At 32.4% G+C, this 22,292-nt stretch overlaps 1 protein-coding gene across 1 annotated transcript; it reads left to right on the plus strand.

The window, feature by feature from the left end:
- The first annotated feature begins 14,612 nt into the window (after positions 1-14,612).
- LOC145191587 (tubulin--tyrosine ligase-like protein 12) lies at positions 14,613-22,286 on the plus strand. The gene is made up of 16 exons (XM_090067283.1): positions 14,613-15,010; positions 16,090-16,316; positions 16,930-17,045; positions 17,185-17,230; positions 17,620-17,653; positions 18,000-18,177; positions 18,362-18,550; positions 18,683-18,830; positions 19,308-19,535; positions 19,649-19,760; positions 19,885-20,039; positions 20,211-20,289; positions 21,139-21,207; positions 21,297-21,380; positions 21,883-21,931; positions 22,097-22,286. Exons 1-16 carry the CDS (start codon positions 14,900-14,902, stop codon positions 22,240-22,242), a joined length of 1,971 nt encoding a protein of 656 aa, XP_089923409.1. The 5' UTR covers positions 14,613-14,899; the 3' UTR covers positions 22,243-22,286.
- Positions 22,287-22,292: the final 6 nt, after the last annotated feature.

The raw sequence follows: 22,292 nt of genomic DNA on the forward strand, positions 1-22,292 counted from the left end.
GTTCTTCTTTATTGCTTTGTTTTGTAATGTCCGATGGCCAAGGTGTGAATTCCGTCTTCCAAGATGTGTCTTTTGTCGTCGTTAGCGCTGAGTGCGACTTTGTTGATCTCTTCGGTGATGACGTGATCGGAAGACGTTCATGGTGGTGAGTTTTTCTTGTTTAGTCATTAACCAGTCACCACAAGGTATTAATAACTTCTTGAAAGTCAAGACCTTCATTCAATTTTTTCAAAACATAAAGACACAAGTGACCGCAATAAGACGTATCACCAAATTGAACTCTCTCGCTGTTATAATAAACTGAGCTTTTTAAATAATGGACAAGTTCGACAAGAGGAGGTTGAGCATAAGAGTCGAAGCTGTATTTTTTGTCAGCGTCTTTATACCAGCACACCCAATGAAACCCACCAGTGCTTGAATCTCCTGTATTCACAATACCACATTCTTTTTTTCTTGGCTTTTTTGGTAACTCATCCCTGACAAACACGCCTTGAAAGTTTTTTAATTTTAACTGTTTAGCAGACTTTATCAATTGAAAGTTAGTTAAAGCTTCATTAGGTAAAACAATTCCTTCTACGTCAATCCATTGAAAGTTGATCATTTTTTTTAATTTCTTAAAAAGTTTATCCGAATTTTTTTAACAAGCGATTTTTCATAGAATAGCACCTAAAAAGGGTATGCTTGAGAAGGGTGAGTTTGGTCCGAGCAATAATCCGGCTCCAACAGATTGATAGCCTTTTCCATTTTTAACAAAGAGTCCATCACCGTGAACATTTTTAGTCCATGGGGTGATAAACAATCCTTCTCCACCTAAAGTTTTTATCTTCATTCCTTTTCTATTTTTGCTCATGTAAAAAAGACCTCGCCCAGCAATTTTATCAACCATAGCGGAACCAGCAGAAGATCCTACACCTGCTAACAATCCAGTGGCTAGAGCAGGAACTACTCTTGTAGCAAGAGTGCTGCCTAACATACCTAATAACGGTAAAAGAGCTCCGATGAATCCGCCTTCAATGGTTGAGTTGTATGATAATTGTTTTCTGCTCAGTTTGAGTGTGACTCCTTTACCAGCTTCATACGCTTTTTTAATTTTGTTCAATTGCGCATTAGTGATAGCGAGAACATGTTTACCGTTCAAGTCTTGATGAGAAAGCTTAATGCTAGTATCGGTTTTGTCTTGAATGGCTTTTTTAATTTTATCAGATTGGCTCTGCGAGATGTTAATTTTGATATTTTGATAATTGCTCATTTTTTTATGTATTAAAAATTATTTATTTCACTTCTCGAATATGATATCGTATTGTAATATCCTCTCCACGAAAATCAACCAAATCTCCATTCTGATCAATGATGCGAGTAACCATTGTTGAAATTTCAAACAGTTTAACAGGAAGATAAATCAAATGCATTGGTCTCTCGATGATTTTATAGCCAGGACTAACATTCGGATAAAACGAGTAAATGCAATTGAGTTGGGTTCCATTAATATAGGATGATCCTATAACGTTGTTAACGATTCTGATGGTGTTAATGCTTGAAATTCTACGACTCGTATTCGGAATTGGAATTTAATTTTCTTTTAGTAAATCCTAAAACTGAAGAGATGCTATTCTCCACATTAAAGTCAATCAAATAATTCAAGCCAAGTTTAATGGTTGATTTTAAAGTATTAAGATTGATTCCAATTTGAAGGTTGTTTGGAGAGTAATTAATTTTATTTGCAATAATATAACTTCCACGTTGAGCTGATTTTATTGTGTTTAAAATAGACTTTTGCAAATACTCATTGATGTCTTTAATGTCATAGCTTCCTGATGGAATGATAATGTTCTCCCAATTAGCTCCATTGTTCATGCTGTATTTGAAAGAATTGTTTTTACTGTTTACATTTGGAATGCTGTTGTAAGTCTCAAGACCGAGAAAAGCCATTTCATAACTTTTTCCTTCGTCAAAAACGATTTTATCCAAAAAATCAGTGGTGATAACACTTGATTTTCCATCTACATCGATTATTATACCTGTCATTTTTTTTAAATAAAAATTATTTTTTAAATTGTTTTAGAAAAATAAAAAATTGTCAAACCCGCTTCGGTACTTTCCCTCGTTCTTTTTAGAAGAGAGATCAATAACGGCAAATCCGTGAGGTTCATTCCAGCAATGATTGCAAAAGGCTTTAAAATCTTCTATTTTCATATCGCACGAAACGTGGTCTTGATAAATGTGATTAACACTTTTTTGGTCTTGTTTAAAGAGACAAATAAAGTTAGCATTTTCTCTGATGGTATGTCTTGGAATCTCGAAATAGTTTTGAGCGAGGTAAAAGCAGTCGACGTTAGAGTGTCTTCCTCGGATGTAATATTTTTCGCACTTGTTTTGATTAGTTAATTGCAAATCGTCAAAGATCATTAAATTGTTTTTGGTCGAGTCTAAGGATTCAGGTTCAGGCACATCGTCCGCTGTTTCAAAAAATTGACACTCCATCATTGTTGGAATATTTTTTTGAAAGGTTGTTAACAACATCTTCAGGGTTTAAATTCAATTTTTCCATTTCGTCTTGTACATCATCCGTTAACAAATCAACAATATCCTTTTTAGGAAGTTTATTTTCGAAGGATCTTTTGAGTATTTTGTATTCAGGTTGAAAAAGAGATTTTCCAAAGACATACAATCGGTTGTAATCTATCCATCCCGGTCTGAGAAGTAGATTGAGCAGCAACGTTGTTTTTCCATATCCAGACTTTCCAACGATGATTCCTCGAATGCTTTTCGGTAAAAGCTTGCTGTTGTTTCTTTTGGTTTTCCCAATTTTACACGACAATTTCATCACTTCCATTTTTTATATTTAAAAAGTTTTTATATATGTTAAAATGTACTGCGTTAAGTGTAGAAGAGAGACTAAAACCATTCACTTGAAAAACGAGATCACAAAAAACAACAGACCTATGTTGAAAGGGACTTGCAACTCTTGTGGGATAACAAAATGCAAGTTTGTTTCTTCTCATACGCCCAAAGGATCATCTTCGCATGCGGTCAATGGAGGAGACTTGGTGGAATCGATCAACAATTTTTCAAAAAAAATAAAACTTCCATGGGCAAAGTTTCCAGGAGAAATGCACATTCCAGGGATGAATTTTGCAGGACCTGGAACCAATTTAGACAAAAGACTCACTTCCACGGACATGTATCAAGATTGGAGCAAACCGGTAGACAGAGTGGACAATGCAGCGTATCACCATGATTTGGCATATAAATATTTAAACGACGTTCAAAGCAGAAATTTGGCTGATCAAATGATGCTTGAAGAAATGAATTCGATTCCCAATCCCACTCAAAAAGAAATGAACGAAAGAAAACTTATCGCTCCCATCATCAAAGCCAAAGCTAAATTTGGATTGGGTGTGAGTGATTTGAAATGGACGGATCAGCTTGCAGAGGAGCTTCATAAACCGGTGATTCATCATTTTAAAAGAAGAAGGGTGATTGTAAACGACATTGATGAAATATGGGCCGCAGATTTGGTGGACATGCAATCGTTTTCAAAATTCAACAAGGGCGTAAAATATTTACTCATGGTGATCGACGTGTTTTCAAAGTATGGATGGATCGTTCCGTTAAAAAGCAAAACGGGTCTTGAAGTGGCAGAATCGTTGAAAAAGATTTTTGGTGAAAGAAAATGCGTCAAATTGTGGGTAGATAAAGGAAAAGAGTTTTACAACAAGCACGTGAGAGCGTTGGGTGTGCAATTATACTCCACTGAAAACGAGGAAAAAAGTTGTGTTGTCGAGCGATGGAACAGAACGATGAAAGAGAGAATGTTTAAATATTTTTCAGCCAACAATACCAATAAATACATTGACGTATTAGATGAGATGGTGAAAAATTACAACAACACAAAGCACTCTTCTATCAAAATGACACCAGTGGAAGCTAGCGATGAAAAGAATAAAGGTAGGGTATGGTGGAATCTGTATGGAAAGGATCAAACATTACCAGCAAAACCAAAATTTCTCATAGGTGATCAAGTGAGGATCGTAAAAAAGAAGTCTCATTTTGAAAAAGGGTATACGCCGAGATGGACTGAAGAGGTTTTTACAGTGTCAAATGTTCAGCATACGAATCCACCCACGTATAAAATCGCTGACGCTAACGGTGAAGAAATTCAAGGCACCTTTTACGAGCAGGAGATGCAAAAGACGCATCAAGACATATTCAGAATTGAAAAAGTCATTCGCAAAACCAAGAGCAAGTCGTTAGTCAAATGGTTGGGATATCCAGACTCGTTTAATTCATGGGTAGATAATAATGAATTGTTAAGTTTGCAAAAATGATCTAAAAATTTATTTTTAATATGTAAAATGCATGCTCCTCACAAGTTTTTTAGAAATGTTGCCTCAGCAGAAGTTCATAGTTTGGATTTGCAATTAAAAATTTTGGAAGAGAGGGTTAGAGAGTTGGAGGAAAGAAGACCAAACAACATTATTGTGTCTACGAAAACGTTAGATCATCCACCTTATTTCAACGTTAACGAACAATATGAGATTTTTGCCCAGAAAGACATTAAATTTGCTGCTCTCTCACATACAATGATAGCTTTATCCATTGGGCTGAATTTGGAGAAAGGTGTTGCAGTGATAACATTAATGAATAAAATTACTGATCAATTGAATTATAGAAAAAACGAAGTTATTATTTCAGAGTCTGTAGATGATGTTATTATGGACGTGAATAGTAACAGCAAACAGGACGTGATTGTTAAAAAAGGAGAAAAACTTTGTAAGATTAGTTACATTGATTTAAAATAGTTTTTTTCGCTTAATAAAAATGGAAATATTGAATGAAAAACTTTATCCAGTTCTTCCATCAGCTCCTATAGAAGAAGGAGGGCATGTTTACCGTCTTCATAAAATAAGCGAGATTCAGAAAGAGATAGAGAGTGAAAAAGCAAAGCGAGTTCATCTGAGCAAAAAGTACCATCGTGTGTTTAGGATCATTTCGAATGTGGACAATGTGATGCAAGGATTATGTATAGCATTGGGTGCGACTGGAATAGGGCTTTTGTCTACGATTATTGCCAGTCCAGTAGCGATTGCGTGTGAAGGTGTGGCTATTGGCATGGGATTTTTATCGATTGTTGGAGGTCAAGTGAATAAAAAGATGGTATTAAAAGCGGAAAAGCATGAGAAGATCAAAGTGTTGGCTGAGTCGAAATTGAACACCATCAGCGAGCACATTTCCAAAGCGTTGATAGACGGAAAAATAAGCGATTCAGAGTTTCAATTGATTCTTGGGGAGCTTCAAAAATTTAAATCCTTGACGGTGGAAATACGAACCAAAACCAAAAAGGGAATAGATGAAGTTACTAAAGAAAACTTGATCCAAAAAGGTCGAGAAGACGCGATTCAAACGTTTAACAATTTGTTTAAAAAAGGATCAACGTAGTCGTAAAAACCAATTTATGTTTTTTTTCCACGTATTTTAAAAAGGATCAACATAATCGTAAAACCAATTTATGTTTTTTTCCACGTATTTTAAAAAGATGTTTTTCTTTAAAATACAAGACCTGAATAAAAGGGATGAAATTGTGAAACAAATTAATGACAGAAGAAAGAGAATTTATCAGAACAGCGTCAACGACAACATTTCAGATGTTAATTTTCAAGCTGATTTGAGCAAGCTGTTCAAGCCGATCATAGAGAGCAATGAAAAGATGATCAAGAGCCTGTCAGTCGATCAAAAAAAGAAAAGGCCTTTCGAAGTGAACAAAGTTGGAGATAAAATGTATATTGGAAAATGGAGGTTGAAATAGATGGAGATGATATCATTGTCGGTGGTGAAAGGTATGAAGGGACAAAAGGTCTTTGGGAGCTGATGACTGAATTAACAATACCAAAGAGCTATACCGATGAAGATTTGCAAAATTATGAAAAAATTTTAATGGATAGTGATGCTATAAGATCTGATTCGCAACCGCATAAACCGAAATCATCAAGAAGACCAAAGTATCAGCAACTTATTGCTCCTATTTGGGAAAAAATGATGCGTATTGAAAAAGGTAAAAAAGGTCGCGGTGTCATTATTCTTCCGAGCGATCCTAATGCGTTGGTGGAAAAGCTTGAATTGAGTATTGCTGCATGGCATGCTGGGAATAAAGAGTCAAGAAATGTGGCTGTTGCTATTTGCGATGAGCTGTTGAGACAAGGAGAGATTAATAAAGAGGAATATAAATCGTTAATGAGGACTATTGATAAAATTATTTAAAAAATTGTTTTTATTTAAAAAATGCTCATTGTGAACAAAAGAAGATATGTGAAAAAGAACGTTGTTGGAGGAGGTGGTATTGTGGACATGATTAAAAATTTCATAAAAAGAGCAGCTGCGTCAAGTGTATCAAAAGCAACAGTGAATTTGCTTAAAAATGCTGCTACAAGTAAAATTGGACAAGAAGCGATTACAGCTGCAAAATCTGCTGGGACAGAGTTAGCCCTTTCAGCCATCTCCGCTGCTAAAGACGTGGCTATTGATAAAGGTAAAAAGACCATTGAGAAATTAAAGACTGGTTCATCTATTCAAATTAAGAAAATGTCTAAAAAGAACGCGATTCGAATCCAAGACCTGGTGAAAATGGGGCAGGGCATGAAAATAGTATGAAGATAGCATTTTGTTGCGATGACTTGCAATGAGAGACATTTAAATGAATTAAAAAAAATTTTTTTTTATTATATAAAAAATGATAAGTACTGAGCGATTAAGAGTTACTGAGAACCCAGAGTATGATATTGGTATTGAAAAAGTTGATTTTTTTGAGTACCTTCCAACCAATCTCGATTTAAATTCTTCAGGCACGATTACTTTTGAGATAGACTGTCAATCAATTCAAACAGTACCATCAGAGGCTTACATTCTTATTGAAGGAGTGTTGAAAAAGAGCGATGGAACCTTTTATGATGCTAAAGACAACATTGCACTGGTGAACAACGCTTTGATGTATTTGTTTAATGATGTGACTTATGACTTGTCGGGAGAGCAAGTGGAAAGAGTGATGTATCCAGGTCCAGCCACCACCATACTTGGATTGATGAAATATCCTTATGGATTTCAGTTTGCTGATGGATTAAAACAGATGTGGTATATGGATACGTCAAATCTTGTTGGAAATTCAGGATTCAATGTTAGACGAGACCACTTGTTTGCAGACACTACATCCGTTGGAGCTTTTTCGTTTAAAATTCCGTTGAAACACATTTTTGGATTTTGCGAAACCTATGACAAAGTTGTTTATGGGTTTAGGCATACCATCACCTTTACAAAGAAAGAATGTGATGATGCGATTTATAGAGCGGAGAGCGTTAGTGCAGGAATGATCAACCTTAAAAAATTCAGACTTTATATGCCTCGCGTTGAATTGGATATTTCGAAAAAGACTGATTTCATGAATTTAATAGCTCAAAAAATTCCCATTCAAGTGGCTTATAAATCAAACAAATGTGAAAGACAGCTTATTCCAGCCGGTCAAACAGAATTTACCTGGTCGCTTGGAAGAGTTACTGACAAAAGCATTCCAAGATTTATCTTGTTCGGACTTCAGACAAACAGAAATTCCAGTCAAACAGTTAATCCATCACTATTCGACCATTGTGATGTTAGCAATTTTTACGTGACTGTTAATGGAATAAAGTATCCAAATTACAATTACGACTTGAATTTTGGAGAAAAAAGAGTGGTCATGGCTTATTCAGATGCGTTCTCTTTTGATGAAAAATATTACGGCACAAATGAACTTGTTTGTCAATCTGGGTTAAGCTTGCTTGAATATATAAAATTATATCCGTTGTTCTTTGTGGATATCAGCAAGCAAAAAGAAAGAGTGGCGTCGGAAACAGCTGAATTAGTGGTAAACCTTAAATTTCGAACTTCAACTATTGCAAATACCGTTATTTTTGCAGTGGTGATCTCTGACAAACTGCTTAAATTTGTTTCAGACGGAACCAACATGACTGCTGTTTATTAAGTTTATTAAGATGTCTTTTCAGGAAAAATTGAATTGACTTAAAAAAAATCTTGTTATAATAAAATGAGATATACAACATCGTATTTGAAAAATTTGTTGAATGAAAACGGAGTTAGTAAAACAGCAGATGATTTAATAACGTTGATGATGCTTGCGGTTGAAAATAATTTGATCAGTAAAGATGAGATTTTAGAAAGAGCAAAAGAAAAAAAAGTAAAGCCTCCTCCAAAAGAAAAAAAACCTGTTGATCCAAAATGGGAATGGCTTAGTTTAGTTAAGAAAAAACCCATCACTGTGAGAATAACCAACATTGAAACGGGTGAGGTGACTGAATACAAGTCTCTTTACAAAGCGATGGCAGGGACTGGACGTGGATGGAGATATTTAGAGCGTCGAGATGGAAAGGTGGATGATGGAATCAAGATTGAATTTTTAAATTCTGAAAAGCTTGAAAAACGTAAAAAGCAGCAAAATTGATTTTTTAACTTTTAACATGTTAAAAAATTGACTTAAATAAAATTCTTGGCATAAATAAAAAGATGGAAAGCATGCAAAAGGATGATCTTTTAAATGCTCTTGATGATAGCTTTGAGTCAACTTCTGATACGACTAAATCAAAAAGTTTGCTAAAATTTCTAAAAAACATAAGAAAACTTCCAAAGGAACATCGAATCATTTTCAAAGAAATGGTTGAAGTAGCACCTTTTGAAGAAGTGATCAGAAATATAAAAGAAGACATTGATCTGCGTAATAAATTCCTGATAGGAACAAATTGGAAACTAAATGCTAGCGGACGTAATAATTGTCGTAAAATCACTGAACATATTAGAGAGATTAAAAATATGTATTCACGTCTTTCCAAGTAATTTTTTAATTCTTTTCACGGGAGAATTAAAAAAACGGTAAAAACTTTTCGAAGAAGAAAATATGCTGAAAGTGTGCCAAGATTTAAAAAAAAATTGAATTGACTTAAAGAAAATCTTAGTATAATAAAAATGAGTATCTATTCTTCAAAACCGGAATTAATTGTTAAAGAGCGAAAACTTGAATGCATCGAAAAAAATTTTCTTTCCATTAATAAAATGGGTGATAAAACTGATGCTAAAAAGCAAAAAGCAAAAACTACCGCCAAAGAGCGAAAAATTGAAAGTGACATAAAGAAAAATCTTTCCGTAATAAAAATGGAAAGTAAAACTGTTAAAGATCGAAAAGTATCAATGGCATCATTAAGAAGGGATGCTAAAGAAAGAGCTATAAAAGGCTATACCAGAATGACCAGGGAAGAGCTTGTTGAGGCTATTAAAACAACAATACCTGTCATTGCTGTCAAAGAGCCTGTTAATGATCGAAATAAAATGACTGTGAAAGAATTAAGAGAGATGGCTAAAGACCGTGGTGATATCAAAGGTATCTATAAAATGAAAAAAGCCGAGCTCATTGAAGCTATAGGACCTGTCATTGGTTATGGGTCTGCTCCTCGTAGACGAACGACTGAGGCGAGACCTTTGCCTGTTAATGAAAGACCTACCGTGGTTAGGTTTGTTCGACCAGCTGTAAAAGTTTCTGTAAAACCGACAAAAGTTTCTGTAAAACCGACAAAAGTTTTTGTAAAACCGACAAAAGTTTCAATAAAGCCGACAAAAGTAAGGTTTGTTGTCAAACCTTCCACAGCGATAAAACCACCCATCGCTCCGAAACCTGTCATTGCTCCTAAACCATTGTTCATTCCACCAAGACCTGTGGTAAAACCTCCTATTGCTCCGAAACCAATTCATTTGCAAAATCCTAATATTCGAAGACCTGTGCCTGCTCCAAGGTTAAGGACTAACGACTTGATTTCATTCGAACCTTCTGCTCTCTTGCAAAATAGAATGACAAGAGATGAACCTTCTATTCTTAACACACCGGTTATCGATTCAACAAACGTCATTACACCTAGACCGGTTCCAGCACCAAGACCTTTATTTTCAAGTCTGAAAGCAGTTGCAAAAAGTGTGACGTCCTATGTTGCAAATAAGTTTAATGATATTAAAGAATGGATAGATCCTTACGTTCCTGAAGTAGTCAAGAAGAAGGTAAGAGAATCAATGGAACAAATCGATGAAAAGGTAAAGTCTATCAAATCACTTGTATTAAGAACAGTGTATAAACAGCCAGTGTCAAAACCTTTTACAGTAAAGTTTAATATGACTGAACATTCTGCAGAGCGTACTGCTAGACTATTTTCTTACACACCTTCTTCTCAATACCAAGACATTGTTCCTTTTTTAAACTTGGTGAGAGAGTCGGTCATTCAAACCATAGAAGGAGAAAGAAACACAAAGGTAAGAATTGTTTTAATCTGTGAAATGACTCGCGTAAGCATCTTAACAGGTGAAGAGACTACTCAGATGGCTCACTTTTCATCCAACTTGAAAATTATATTGGAGGGTACAGATGTAAGAGCGGTTGTGAGTCAAATGGAAGAAAAAATCTTGGAGCGAAGCGCTAATTACAACAAGATGGGATCCAATTGCGTCTTGTCTAAGATTTTAAAAATGGATATCGGATTTATCGATTATGAACCTTTTAAGGGCTCTTCCTACATGGAGCTGTCTAAAGAGCTAAAAGACAAAAAGGCGATCATCAACATGAAAAACGATGACGATCAATGTTTCAAGTGGTGCGTCACCAGAGCGCTTAACATGAAAAATACGCATAACGAACGAATTGATGATGACTTGATTCTAAAATCAGAAGAGTTGAATTGGGAAGGAATGGAGTTTCCTTTAAAGGTGACTCAAGTCAAAAAGTTTGAGAAAAATAATCCTGACATCAGCGTGAACGTCTTTCACTACGAAATGAATAAACCTCAACCTATGCAAATATCCAAATTTCATGATCGAAAACACTGTGTTGATTTGTTGTATATTTCAAACGAAGAAAACAGCCATTATTGCCTCATTAAAAATTTCAGTCGGTTTGCTCGTTCTTCAGCATCAAAACATCAACATAAAAGATATTTTTGCAGAAGGTGCATGCACGGCTATGACCAAGAAGAAAAGCTCCAAAAACATCGAGAATACTGCTATCATAACGCGCCTATGAGAATCGATCTTCCAAAAGAAGGGTCGACCCTTGAGTTTAAAAACTACAACAATAGTATGAGAGTTCCGTACTGCGTCTATGCCGACTTTGAAAGTTTCGTCAAGCCTATCGATGACAACGCTGAGTATAATAATAAAGAGTCATATACCAAAAAATGTCAAAAGCATGTTCCAAGCTCCATCGTCTATTATATCAAATGCTACGACGAAACCATTTACAAGGGAAAGCTTGAAACGTATACAGCAGAAAGTGATGATGACGACGTGGCTCAAAAATTTGTTACCATGCTTGAAGCTAACTTTATAAAGATTTGTGACGATAGTTATTCACGGCAAGAACAATGGAAAAATAAGAGAATAGAGACTAAAGAGGATAAAAAGAATTTTGAGGCTGCTACCCAATGCCATATTTGCAAAAAAGATCTTAACGGTGACAAAGTATGGGATCACTGCCATTTGACTGGAAAGTACCGTGGTGCTGCTCATAAGAAATGCAACTTGGATTATAAACTTCCAAAATTTATTCCCGTTGTCTTTCATAACTTGTCTGGCTATGACAGCCATTTGTTCATCAAGAGATTAGGTGGAAAAAAAGGAAAGATCACTTGTATACCCAACAATGAAGAAAAATATATCAGCTTCACAAAAAGCATCAAAGTGAGAGATTCTATTGATAAGAAAGGTAAACCAAAAATAGTGTATAGAGATTTACGGTTCGTTGACAGCTACAGGTTCATGTCAAGCCCTTTAAAAGATTTAACTGACAACCTTGTTAAAGATTTGTGTGAGGAGTGCTCAAAATTAGATCCAAAAACATGCAAAAAGGACTGTATGGTTAAGAAAGGTAAAAAATGCAAATGTAAAGACAATTGTGAAGATTGCGCTCATAGAAGATCTAAAAAAGGAGACATCATGTGCAAAAACTTAAATTCATTCCACAGCGGAGCAAAACGAGATTTGCTATTAAGAAAAGGTGTTTACCCTTACGAATGGGTGGACTCCATTAAAAAATTCTCTGAAACACAATTGCCACCCAAAGAAGCCTTTTACTCTAAACTAGACGATAAACACATCAGCGATGAAGACTATGCACATGCTCAAAACGTTTGGAAGGTATTTGGATGTGAAACGTTTAAAGATTATCACGAGCTGTACAACATCTCAGACGTGCTCATTTTAGCTGATGTCTTTGAAAATTTCAGAGACACTTGCATAGAAAATTACGGTCTAGACCCTCTTTGGTATTACACCTCTCCTGGTTTGGCTTGGGACGCCATGTTAAAGGAAACTAAAATTAAATTGGACTTAATAACCGATATTGATATGCTCAACATGATCCAAAAAGGAATACGCGGCGGAATATGCATGATCTCCAATAGATATGGAACTGCTAATAACAAATACATGAAAAACTATGATCCTTCACAACCATCGAAATTCATTCAGTACTTAGACGCCAATAATCTTTATGGGTGCGCCATGAGCAAACCTCTTCCCGTTAGAGGATTTAGATGGATGACTGATGTTGAAAATTGGCGTAGCATGTCGTGCATCCTTGAAGTTGATTTAGATTATCCTGAAGAGCTTCACGATTTACACAACGACTATCCTTTGGCTACTGAAAGACTAACCATTGGAAAAGTGAATAAGCTCGTTCCCAATTTAAACAACAAAGAAAAATACGTCGTTCATCACGAAAACCTAAAACTCTATGAACGATTGGGTTTAGTTATTACCAAAATTCATCGTGGTATCACCTTTGAAGAAGAACCCTTCATGAAAAAGTATATTGACCTCAACACCAATAAAAGAAAAGTCGCTAAAAACGACTTTGAAAAAGAATTCTTTAAACTCATGAACAACTCTGTCTTTGGAAAAACAATGGAGAATATTCTAAAGCATGTCGATATTAAACTGGTCACCACAAGAAAAGAAGCCTTAAAATTATCCAAAAAACCTCGATATAATCGGTACACCATTTTTGATGAAAAACTCATCGCAATTCATATGAAGAAAACACAAGTCACTTACGACAAACCCGTTTACTTGGGAATGAGCATCCTAGACATCAGCAAAACTCTCATGTTTGAACACCCCTATGACTACATCAAACCTAAATACGACGATCGCGCAAAACTACTCATGACCGACACTGACTCGCTCATTTACGAAATCAAAACAGATGATTTTTACGAAGACATTGCTGGCGATGTACTTGAAAAATTTGACACGAGCGACTTTCCTAAAGATCATCCCGCCATTCAAAACGCTGGATTCAAAGTAGGCGAAAATAAAAAGATCATTGGCAAGTTCAAAGATGAAACCGGTGGAAAGCAAATCACGCAGTTTGTTGGTCTTCGACCCAAACTCTACTCTTACTACATCCCTGAAGAAATAGATGATCAAGAACATAAAAAATGTAAAGGTGTTAAGAAGTGCATTGTTAAAAATCACATCACTCATCAAGACTACTACGACTGCTTAATGACTAAACAAGAAAAACTCACCACCATGAACGTCTTCCGATCACGTCATCACGATGTCTACACCGAAGAAATCAACAAAGTCGCACTCAGCGCTAACGACGACAAAAGATTCATCTTAGAAGACGGAATTCACACCTTGGCTATCGGACATTACAAAACAAGGCAATAAAGAAGAACAGGCATCTTGAAGAACTGGTATAGAAATAACATGATTATTTTTATACTTCTTCTTGATTTTTAAAGACGACTCTTAAGTATTGGTTTTGTCATGATATGAAGTGTTCACCATTTTTTATGCATCCTTAAGTATGGGAAGGGGTCGATGTCCTGGAACCGCCTTTTGACTATATATAGGGTGTAAACCTATCAAGGTTAAATAATGTAAATAATTTTTCTATTTTTTAATCTTTATTTGTTTTAAAATTGAGAAACAATTAGTTGTTGGGAATATAGATTTTGGGCCCATCTTATTCTGTCTTACCTACTCGGACCTTTATTACCACTCTCGCATGCTTAATACAAAGGAAGGGGGGGGGGAATTTTAGTCCACATCTTATAAACGGGGGAGGGAGGGTCTTATTAAGGTGGTTGGAAATTTATTGTCAGCCTATAATAAAATTTTCGTAAATCCTAATTAATATTTTTTACAGAACACGCATAAAACAGTTTAATTCTGGCTTGCGGTCAAATGCGCATTTTTTAACATCTGTTTTATCATAATTTTAACATGCTTATATAAATTTTATAGTATGGTGAGGAAAAACCAAACGCTCATTTTCGAGAAATCGAAATTTACGAAATTTTTTATTAATCGACGATTTTTAAAGCTTGATTACACTGAAAGTTTTTTATTTTATCAATGACTGATATTTTTTTTTTTTAACTTTTTTAATGAAATCAGTAAAATCTGACTAAATGCAACTGTAGAACTTTGAATTTCCGCCTTCTTAACATTTGAATTAAAAATTGTGACAACGACATTTGAGATTTATGGGTTTGTTCCGTAGCAAACTTGAGAGTCTGATTAATTTTAAGTTATCGGAGCGGCGAACTAGGATAACTATCAGACAATTGGATATCGGATTTTAAAGAAAAAGCTATTTGTTGCCCAGCTTTGCCAACTACACATTTGCATCTGTTTCCGTTGCATTCTGAGAAATATGCGTTACATGTTAAAAAATTACCGGAGCCGATGATTTAAGAAAGTTAACTCTAGCTTGAGCCGAGTAAAATGAAAACAAGTGCTCTTGTTTGTTATCAATTAAATAAACTACTGAGCACGTGTACCATCAGGCAAAATAGTTTAAGTTTACAGGAAAATGACGCCTGATGAATCTTACGAAAGTTTTGTGGAAAATCACAGAACTCAGTTAGATCAAAATGTTCCTCGATTTTACTGGTTTAGTCTCTTTAACAAATTGAAAAACGAGGTAAGTTATGATAATCTGTATGTACTCCCGAGCATGTATGTATTTTCATTTAGTTTCACTTTATTAAAGTGAAATTAGTTGAATTATTATTTTAAATGTTAAAGCTACAAATTTGTCTTGTAAATATTTGTAAATATATGAGTTTTTAGATGGTTTTAATGTTAATCTCTCTATAACTGCAATTGATTAATGAATGGTATTTCATTTGTTTATAAAGTCTGTTACAAACAGAAGGTTTGTTTAAATATAAAAACTATTTATCAATATAAAAAATGACTAGTAACTATATTTTTTTTATGCGTCACCATAAAAACGTAAAACGTTTTTACTAGTCATTAGTCAAACTAGTTACTAGTCATTTCTTTGGTACTTCTCTCAGCAATTCAGTTTAAGGAGGCATTACTTGCACAGTAAAAATAGGGCCAACATATGCAAGTTTATTGCAGATCAGGTTTAATAGGGTAAGTTATGTTTTTTTCTTTTGAAAATTTCTTATAGGATATGAACCTTGTTTTGCTACAAGTGATATCTTGCACAAATAATATTGCATTTAGTTATGTTCTGACAACTTTCAATGAGCTGTGATTCTTTTGACAGTAATCTTGAAAACAAATTTCCACCAACTGTTCTTACGTCCTTGACATTGTAGCCAATTACATTATTGGCTTAATTGAGATGACTTTTGTTGGTTCTGGCAATAAAAGAATATTATGTTATGCAGAGTTTCCATTTTAAATATTGGCTAGTGGACACCAATTTGATCTGTCAGATAAAGGCTCTTTACATATATAATATTAGCTCAATGCTTAAACAAAGTTAAAAGGAGTCTTTAAGTTTTAAGTCACTTTGGTATTACAGAATAGGCTCTGTTAAATTATTTTCCCCAAAATATTAGGGATCGAATAATAAAACAAATAATATTAAGCTCAGCTACAAAGCTGCAATTTCTGACTTAATTTTATTGGGTAGTTTTTTTTTGTGTTTATTTATTTCAGAAAATTACTTATACTTGAAAAAAACTATGTACTTCAAAGCCAAATTTTTTATTTTACAATGATGATTTTTTGAATTTTTTTAAGATTTTTGACGCTGGAAATTATTTTACTTTATCTCAATGCAAAGCTGATGAACATGCGGACAAACCTCTATATGATGATGAACCTCAAGAACGTATGGGTGATGAAGTCAAAGATGAGTTAACCAACTGTGATTTGCATGAAAGTAAGGTAGACAATGTCCAAGATGATATTTCCTGGAAAGTGTTTGTATCATCAAATGATGGTATTAAAAAAGATGACCCAAATAGGTATAGAAATAGATTTACAAATGTAATATTTCAGAATGCTAGACTGCTTTATGCTGTTTTGATATTTAAATAATTAATATTAAGCGGTGTTGTAATTCTAGTAAACACACCAAGGATTGTGTATTTGGCTTTTATTAAATAAATGAATACATCATAAGAATTTGTAGTTTTACATAACATTGAGTAGAATTATTTAGAATTAGAATAATAATAATGATAATAATAATAATAATAATAATAATAATAATAATAATAATAATAATAATAATAATAATAATAATAATAATAATAATAATAATAATAATAATAATAATAAAAACAATAATAATAATAGGAGACACGGCAAAAATACTAGTACTACATTAATAAATGTGTGCATTAGATAATTGTTTGTGGGGCAGATATCCATTATTCATGGGAAGTAATGTGATGAGGCACAAAGCAAAAGTAGAATTTACACAGAAATAATATAAAAATTAGTATTCTGTTTTGTGTTACAATCTGTGTACATATATATATATATATATATATATATATATATATATATATATATATATATATATATATATATATATATATATATATATATATATATATATATATATATATGCAGCATATTCCTTATTGATCATGCCTGGACTTATGAAGCCAATTATGCAGAAACTCAATTACAGAACTACCCATCACTTTTAGAAAGAATGGCTTGTTTAATGGACATTCCCAGAAATTGTGAGTTAAAAAAGTTTAAACAACTATTTTGTGAGGGTTATATGTTTATCCATTTTATGTTACTTTTCATGTTTTTTTATAGTAGCTAAAGTAAATGTTATTAAGTTTGATTGAATAAAAGGCTTTGTCTTTGTTTCAGCTGATAACCAAGAACTCATTAATGCTGTTCTGCACAAAATGTGGAGGTAGCATATTATTTGCTAAAATCAACAATTTTTTCATAAAAAAAATAGTGCAGGTCACTCAAATTTGATTTAGATTAGTAAAAACAAGTTTTTTTCATGTATATCTTAAAATTAACTTCAAAAGTTGCAAATCTCTGTCCTCCAAATTGCTGTGTTATATATTTTTAACATTTTTAAAAATTGATTTTATAATTTACAATTTTGTTTTTTTCTTCCTAAATCTAAAGTCAATAAACTTATAATAAAATCTATACTTTTACATGAAAAGAAAAAAGTTACTTTAACTTCCTTGATAAAGATAACATAAATTTTGAAGTAATTGCAAATATTTTAAAAAGTAGATCTCAATTGTTAAAGTGGATAAACAAATACTTAATGTTTTCTCTTAGATTTAACCTGACATATACTATGAAAAAAAACAAGGTGAGTAATTGTTATAATTAAAAGTATTAAAACCATAGTTACTTTGTTACTATGATCATTGCATCTGATAAAATAATAGTTTTTAGTTTTTAAAGTTTATATGATTGTTTAAATGATTTAAATGATCAACTCAGATGATCATTTAAATCATTTATATGATTTTCATGATCTATTTATGGTCATTTTTTGATTTATATGATCAATTTATATGATATCAACTTGTATGATAATAATTTATATGATATTTATATGGTTGTTTTATATGATTGTTTAATGGTATTTTTACAGAGTACATATGATTGGTAATTAATGGTACTTTTACATTTTATAGTTTTCCTTAACATAGGCTCAGTTAAACATGGAGGATGATGTTGATTATGTACCACTTTGGTTTGTAATGGATGAGTTTGGATCTCGTGTTAGGCATTCTGATGAACCTACCTTTGCCTTTAAATTCTTCTATTTCCAAAATACTGCCACAGCCTTCATGGTTATCTATCCTATTAAAGATCTTTTACTTGGAGGTAAATTTCTTTGTCAATAGTTTGAAAGTATTGTTGTTTTGTTTAGTTATTTGTATATAGTTATCAAGTAAATTTAAAAATTTTGATATATGTATGTACCTTTCATGTACTATTTGTTGTAGTTCAGAAATAATATATCTATTGACAATGTACTTGAAAATACAGGGGGTAATATCTTTTGTAGATGAGGTGACCAGAGACTTTGCACCAGATGCAAAAACTGCTGAATATAGAGATTCTCGCTTGTTTCCTTGGTTTAAAGATCGACTAAACATTGACAGTATAAAAGATGAATGGGTACAAAAGTTACTTGGCAATACCTTAGAAAAAAACAGTCGATGTGATGAGCTATTTCCAAGTAGCACAAATGAAGGTATTTTAGAAAGTTGTTTAGCTTGTTTTGATTTTTAAAAAATCTATATTTCTATTTAGAATTTTTTTAGATATAACTTTTACTCTTCTTTCTAGTATACTTCTGCAGTCAACTGTATGAAACTCCTTTTAGATAAACCATTAATTAAAAGAGATGTCTACAAGGTATGGACAAATGATAAATTTAGTAAAGAACACTTAACTGACCCACGGTTTGAGTTTGTTGATGATATGAAAAATGCAGATATTATTTATTCAGTTGAACATTTTAAGGATTTTGAGTAAGTAAAATTTAAAAACCTTTTATTAATGGGTGTCGTAGAGTTTAAATTTTTTTTGTTGTACCTTTTTGTTGATCGTGTTGTCTCAATTTGTTATTAAATATTTTTGGGCGCAATATTGTTGTTATCCATTCTGATAGCAGAAAAAACAAGGAAATATTTTACAAATTTAAATAAATATAACTATATAAAGTATAAAATTATATCCACTAGGACACAATCGATAGTTGTAATGAATAGCAGCTGTTACAGCTATCCATAACAGCTATACATTGAGCTTCATTTATAAGGAATGCTTTTTTTTCACTTTTCATATATATTTCAATGTTTTGCATTTTGAATTATTCCTAGGATATTTATATTAATATGGAAGTACATTCTTTATAACATTAAATAAATTCTCACTTGAACAACAATTCATTCTAGTTGTTTTAAAAAATATTGGATACTTCTTAAATTGAATTGTCTTATTATTAGGTACATTTCAAACAATCCCCATGTCATGGTTAATCAGTTCCCAAATGAAGTGGTGCTCACTGTCAAAGACTTATTTGCGGAGTCTGCACAACGTTTTGTAGTTTATAACCGTGACCCGATTCCTGATCAAATGATAAAAAACCGAGGGCCAGATTGGCTACCAATGACTTTTAATTTATACTCTGAACTTCCCCAATTTATTAAACACTTTAAGGAAAGAGAAATTCGGTATGATTTTAATTTTACTTTCTTTCAAATCCTTGGCTTTCTTTCAGCATATTATTATTATAGTTAGTTTTTTAATGTTTTTTTCTTGTTAAAAGATAACTTTTATTAATTAGAAATGAATACAATATATGGATTATTAAACCCTGGAATTTAGCTAGATCAATTGGTCACACTGTAACAAATAATTTAGATCAAATAATTCGTTTATCTGAAAGTGGCCCAAAGGTTATACTTTTTATATCATTATATTTTTTTAGACTTTTTAATGAAATTGAAATAGGATTTTTTTTTACTGCTGTTGCTACTCTTTTGTAACATATTTTCAACATTTTTGAATATTTACATTAAGGTATGTTGTCATTATGTTAAAGATCCTGTGCTATTTTATCGGGAAGATCTTGACTGCTGGGTAAAGTTTGAGTTCAGATTCCAGCTTTATGTTCGAAGTATTAATCCAACAGTTGCTTTTGCCCACAAAGTTATGTATCCTCGGTTTGGAAATAAGTAAGAAGTTGCTTTTGAAATTTAGTTTGAAATTTAAATGCTAAAACATTAGAAAATATGAGTTGCATATGAGAAAATTTGACTCTTTTTTTTTTTGATGCTGTTTTTTTTTTTTCTTGAAAGATCTGCATTTGTTTTTTTTTTTAATTATATTAGTTTCATTTTTCGTAGACCTTTTGAATTAAAAAACTTCACAGAATACGAAAGACACTGGACAAATATGTATGGCAAAGAAATGAAGTTGCACGATGTGAGAAATAAGTGTTTTGTTTTTTTTTTTGGTTTTCTTTTTTTATCTTGAGTTACATTAACCACCTAATGCACACATTAGTTTCGAGTTTACTGTAAAAAAATTATTCTTTTTTTTTATTTCATAATTCGATTATCCATGTAAAAATAATTTTTAAAAAAACGATTTTAAGGGGCGTAATAAGTGTATTTTTCGTCACTGGGCGTGATTAAAAAAAAATATTATTTTTTTTTAGTATTTTTTTAATTTAGTAATTTAAATATACTTTTTTTAAGTATTTTTACTTTAAAAAGTTTAATATTTATGCATAATTAAAAGCGAAAACATTATGGGCGTAAAATTATAGTAAGGGTATAGATAAAAAAAGTTTTTTAAGTTTTATTTTAAACAAAAACATCTACTACCTGACAGATACAAAAAATAGACTAAAGTACAGCTACATCTAAAACTCAACATATACTGTGATAAGGACAAAAAATTAGTAATTCTAATTTTTAGAAAAAAAATAAATAAATTTGTTATGAACGGGTCAGAAACGGCCATAAAACGTTTGAATAGCGCTGTACTACGGTCGAACGTGTGAGATACCGCCAAGTCGCTCCGTGTCAGACACGGGATAATGCATTAAGTGGTTAAAGTATACATAATTATAAAATATTGTAATGAAAAATTTGTTTTCATGTTGTTGTTATTGTTGTTGTTGTTTAAATTTATCTTGTGATTTTTACTAAAAGTTAGGTATGTCAACAAAATGACCATTTAAATGCTGTGAAATTGAAATTTTAAAAAGTTGTTTTGAAAATTTCCTTTAATTTATGTAATCTAAAGTTGTTCCTTTTTATCACCAAGGTGCACCATGAAGACATGATTGCTCAATTTACAAAGATGTACCCTCAGCTCACATGGAATGAGATTGTTGTGAGAGATTTGCACTGTTGTTGAAACATTAAATATAATAAACTTAGTTTTTGATTAGCTTTTGATTTTTCCTTTACTTTTAAATTTAGAAAGATATCCACCGCTGCATGCGTGAATTAATAGATGGTGCATCTGCTCAACCACCTCCTAAGGGACTAGGTCGAATGAAGCAGGTAAGTTTAAAAGTATGTTTTATGATGTATATTGTTCAATAATATTGCGAAAACTCCAATATAATTTTTTGTTCTTACATACTATTCTTCTATAACTTCTGTTATGTTAATTTACAACAACATTATGTTTGTGTTAAAATAGATAACCAAGACATAAAAATGAAGTTACCTAAATTTTTAGTAGTAAATGATATAGAAACCATGTGAATACTTATAATTGTGAGAGAATGCAAGTTGAGAGTAAAATTATGTTCACAATATATTCATTTATACTCAAGCATATTCATATATATTAAAAAAACAAATTTAGCAAATAAAAGGTATTGAAATATCGAGCAATCGAAGGAAAGTAAATTAATTATCACAGTTGTTTGTAAAAAAATTTTCCGAGCATTTGATGTGTAATTGTTTTTGTATCTAAATAATTAGTTAATGAATTTATCCAAGAATTTATCAATGTTTTTATACTTTTTGTTTGTGAATTTTGTTTTATATGTTTTAGTGTCGTGCATTCTATGGTATCGATGTTATTCTAGCGTGGAAAGATAAAGGTAAAATAATAAATAGTATGAGATGAAATTTTTGATGCTCAAATTAGGGTTTTTTTGATTTCTTCTCATTAAAATTTATTTAACTCAGTTTTCTTTGCCTTTTCATTGTTTTACCTTTTGTAAGTTAAAGCGCAGTAGGAATGTTAAAAAAAATTTCCGATTTAGATCACACTGCAGTTCAACCTATTTTAATGGAAGCTAATTTTGCTCCAGACAATTGGCGTGCTTGTCGTGTTGTACCTAACATAATGAACGAAACTTATCAAGTACTATTTTTGGAAGAATTGCCTGACGCTATGATCCCAATATAATTGATTTTTGATTTATTAGCTATAGATACAACTATAAAAACCTACATACA

Source organism: Hydra viridissima, unplaced genomic scaffold (genome assembly GCF_058129835.1).
Source record: "Hydra viridissima isolate aposymbiotic clone 2 unplaced genomic scaffold, HvirCarnegie_v1 scaffold_11, whole genome shotgun sequence".
NCBI lineage: Eukaryota > Metazoa > Cnidaria > Hydrozoa > Anthoathecata > Hydridae > Hydra > Hydra viridissima.

Coding starts and splice junctions, on each gene's coding strand:
- LOC145191587 (XM_090067283.1), top strand. CDS start 14,900: ATGACGCCTGATGAATCTTACGAAAGTTTTGTGGAAAATCACAGAACT. Junction 15,011..16,089: donor TTAACAAATTGAAAAACGAG/GTAAGTTATGAT, acceptor AATTTTTTTAAG/ATTTTTGACGCTGGAAATTA. Junction 20,290..21,138: donor AAGAAATGAAGTTGCACGAT/GTGAGAAATAAG, acceptor TTTATCACCAAG/GTGCACCATGAAGACATGAT.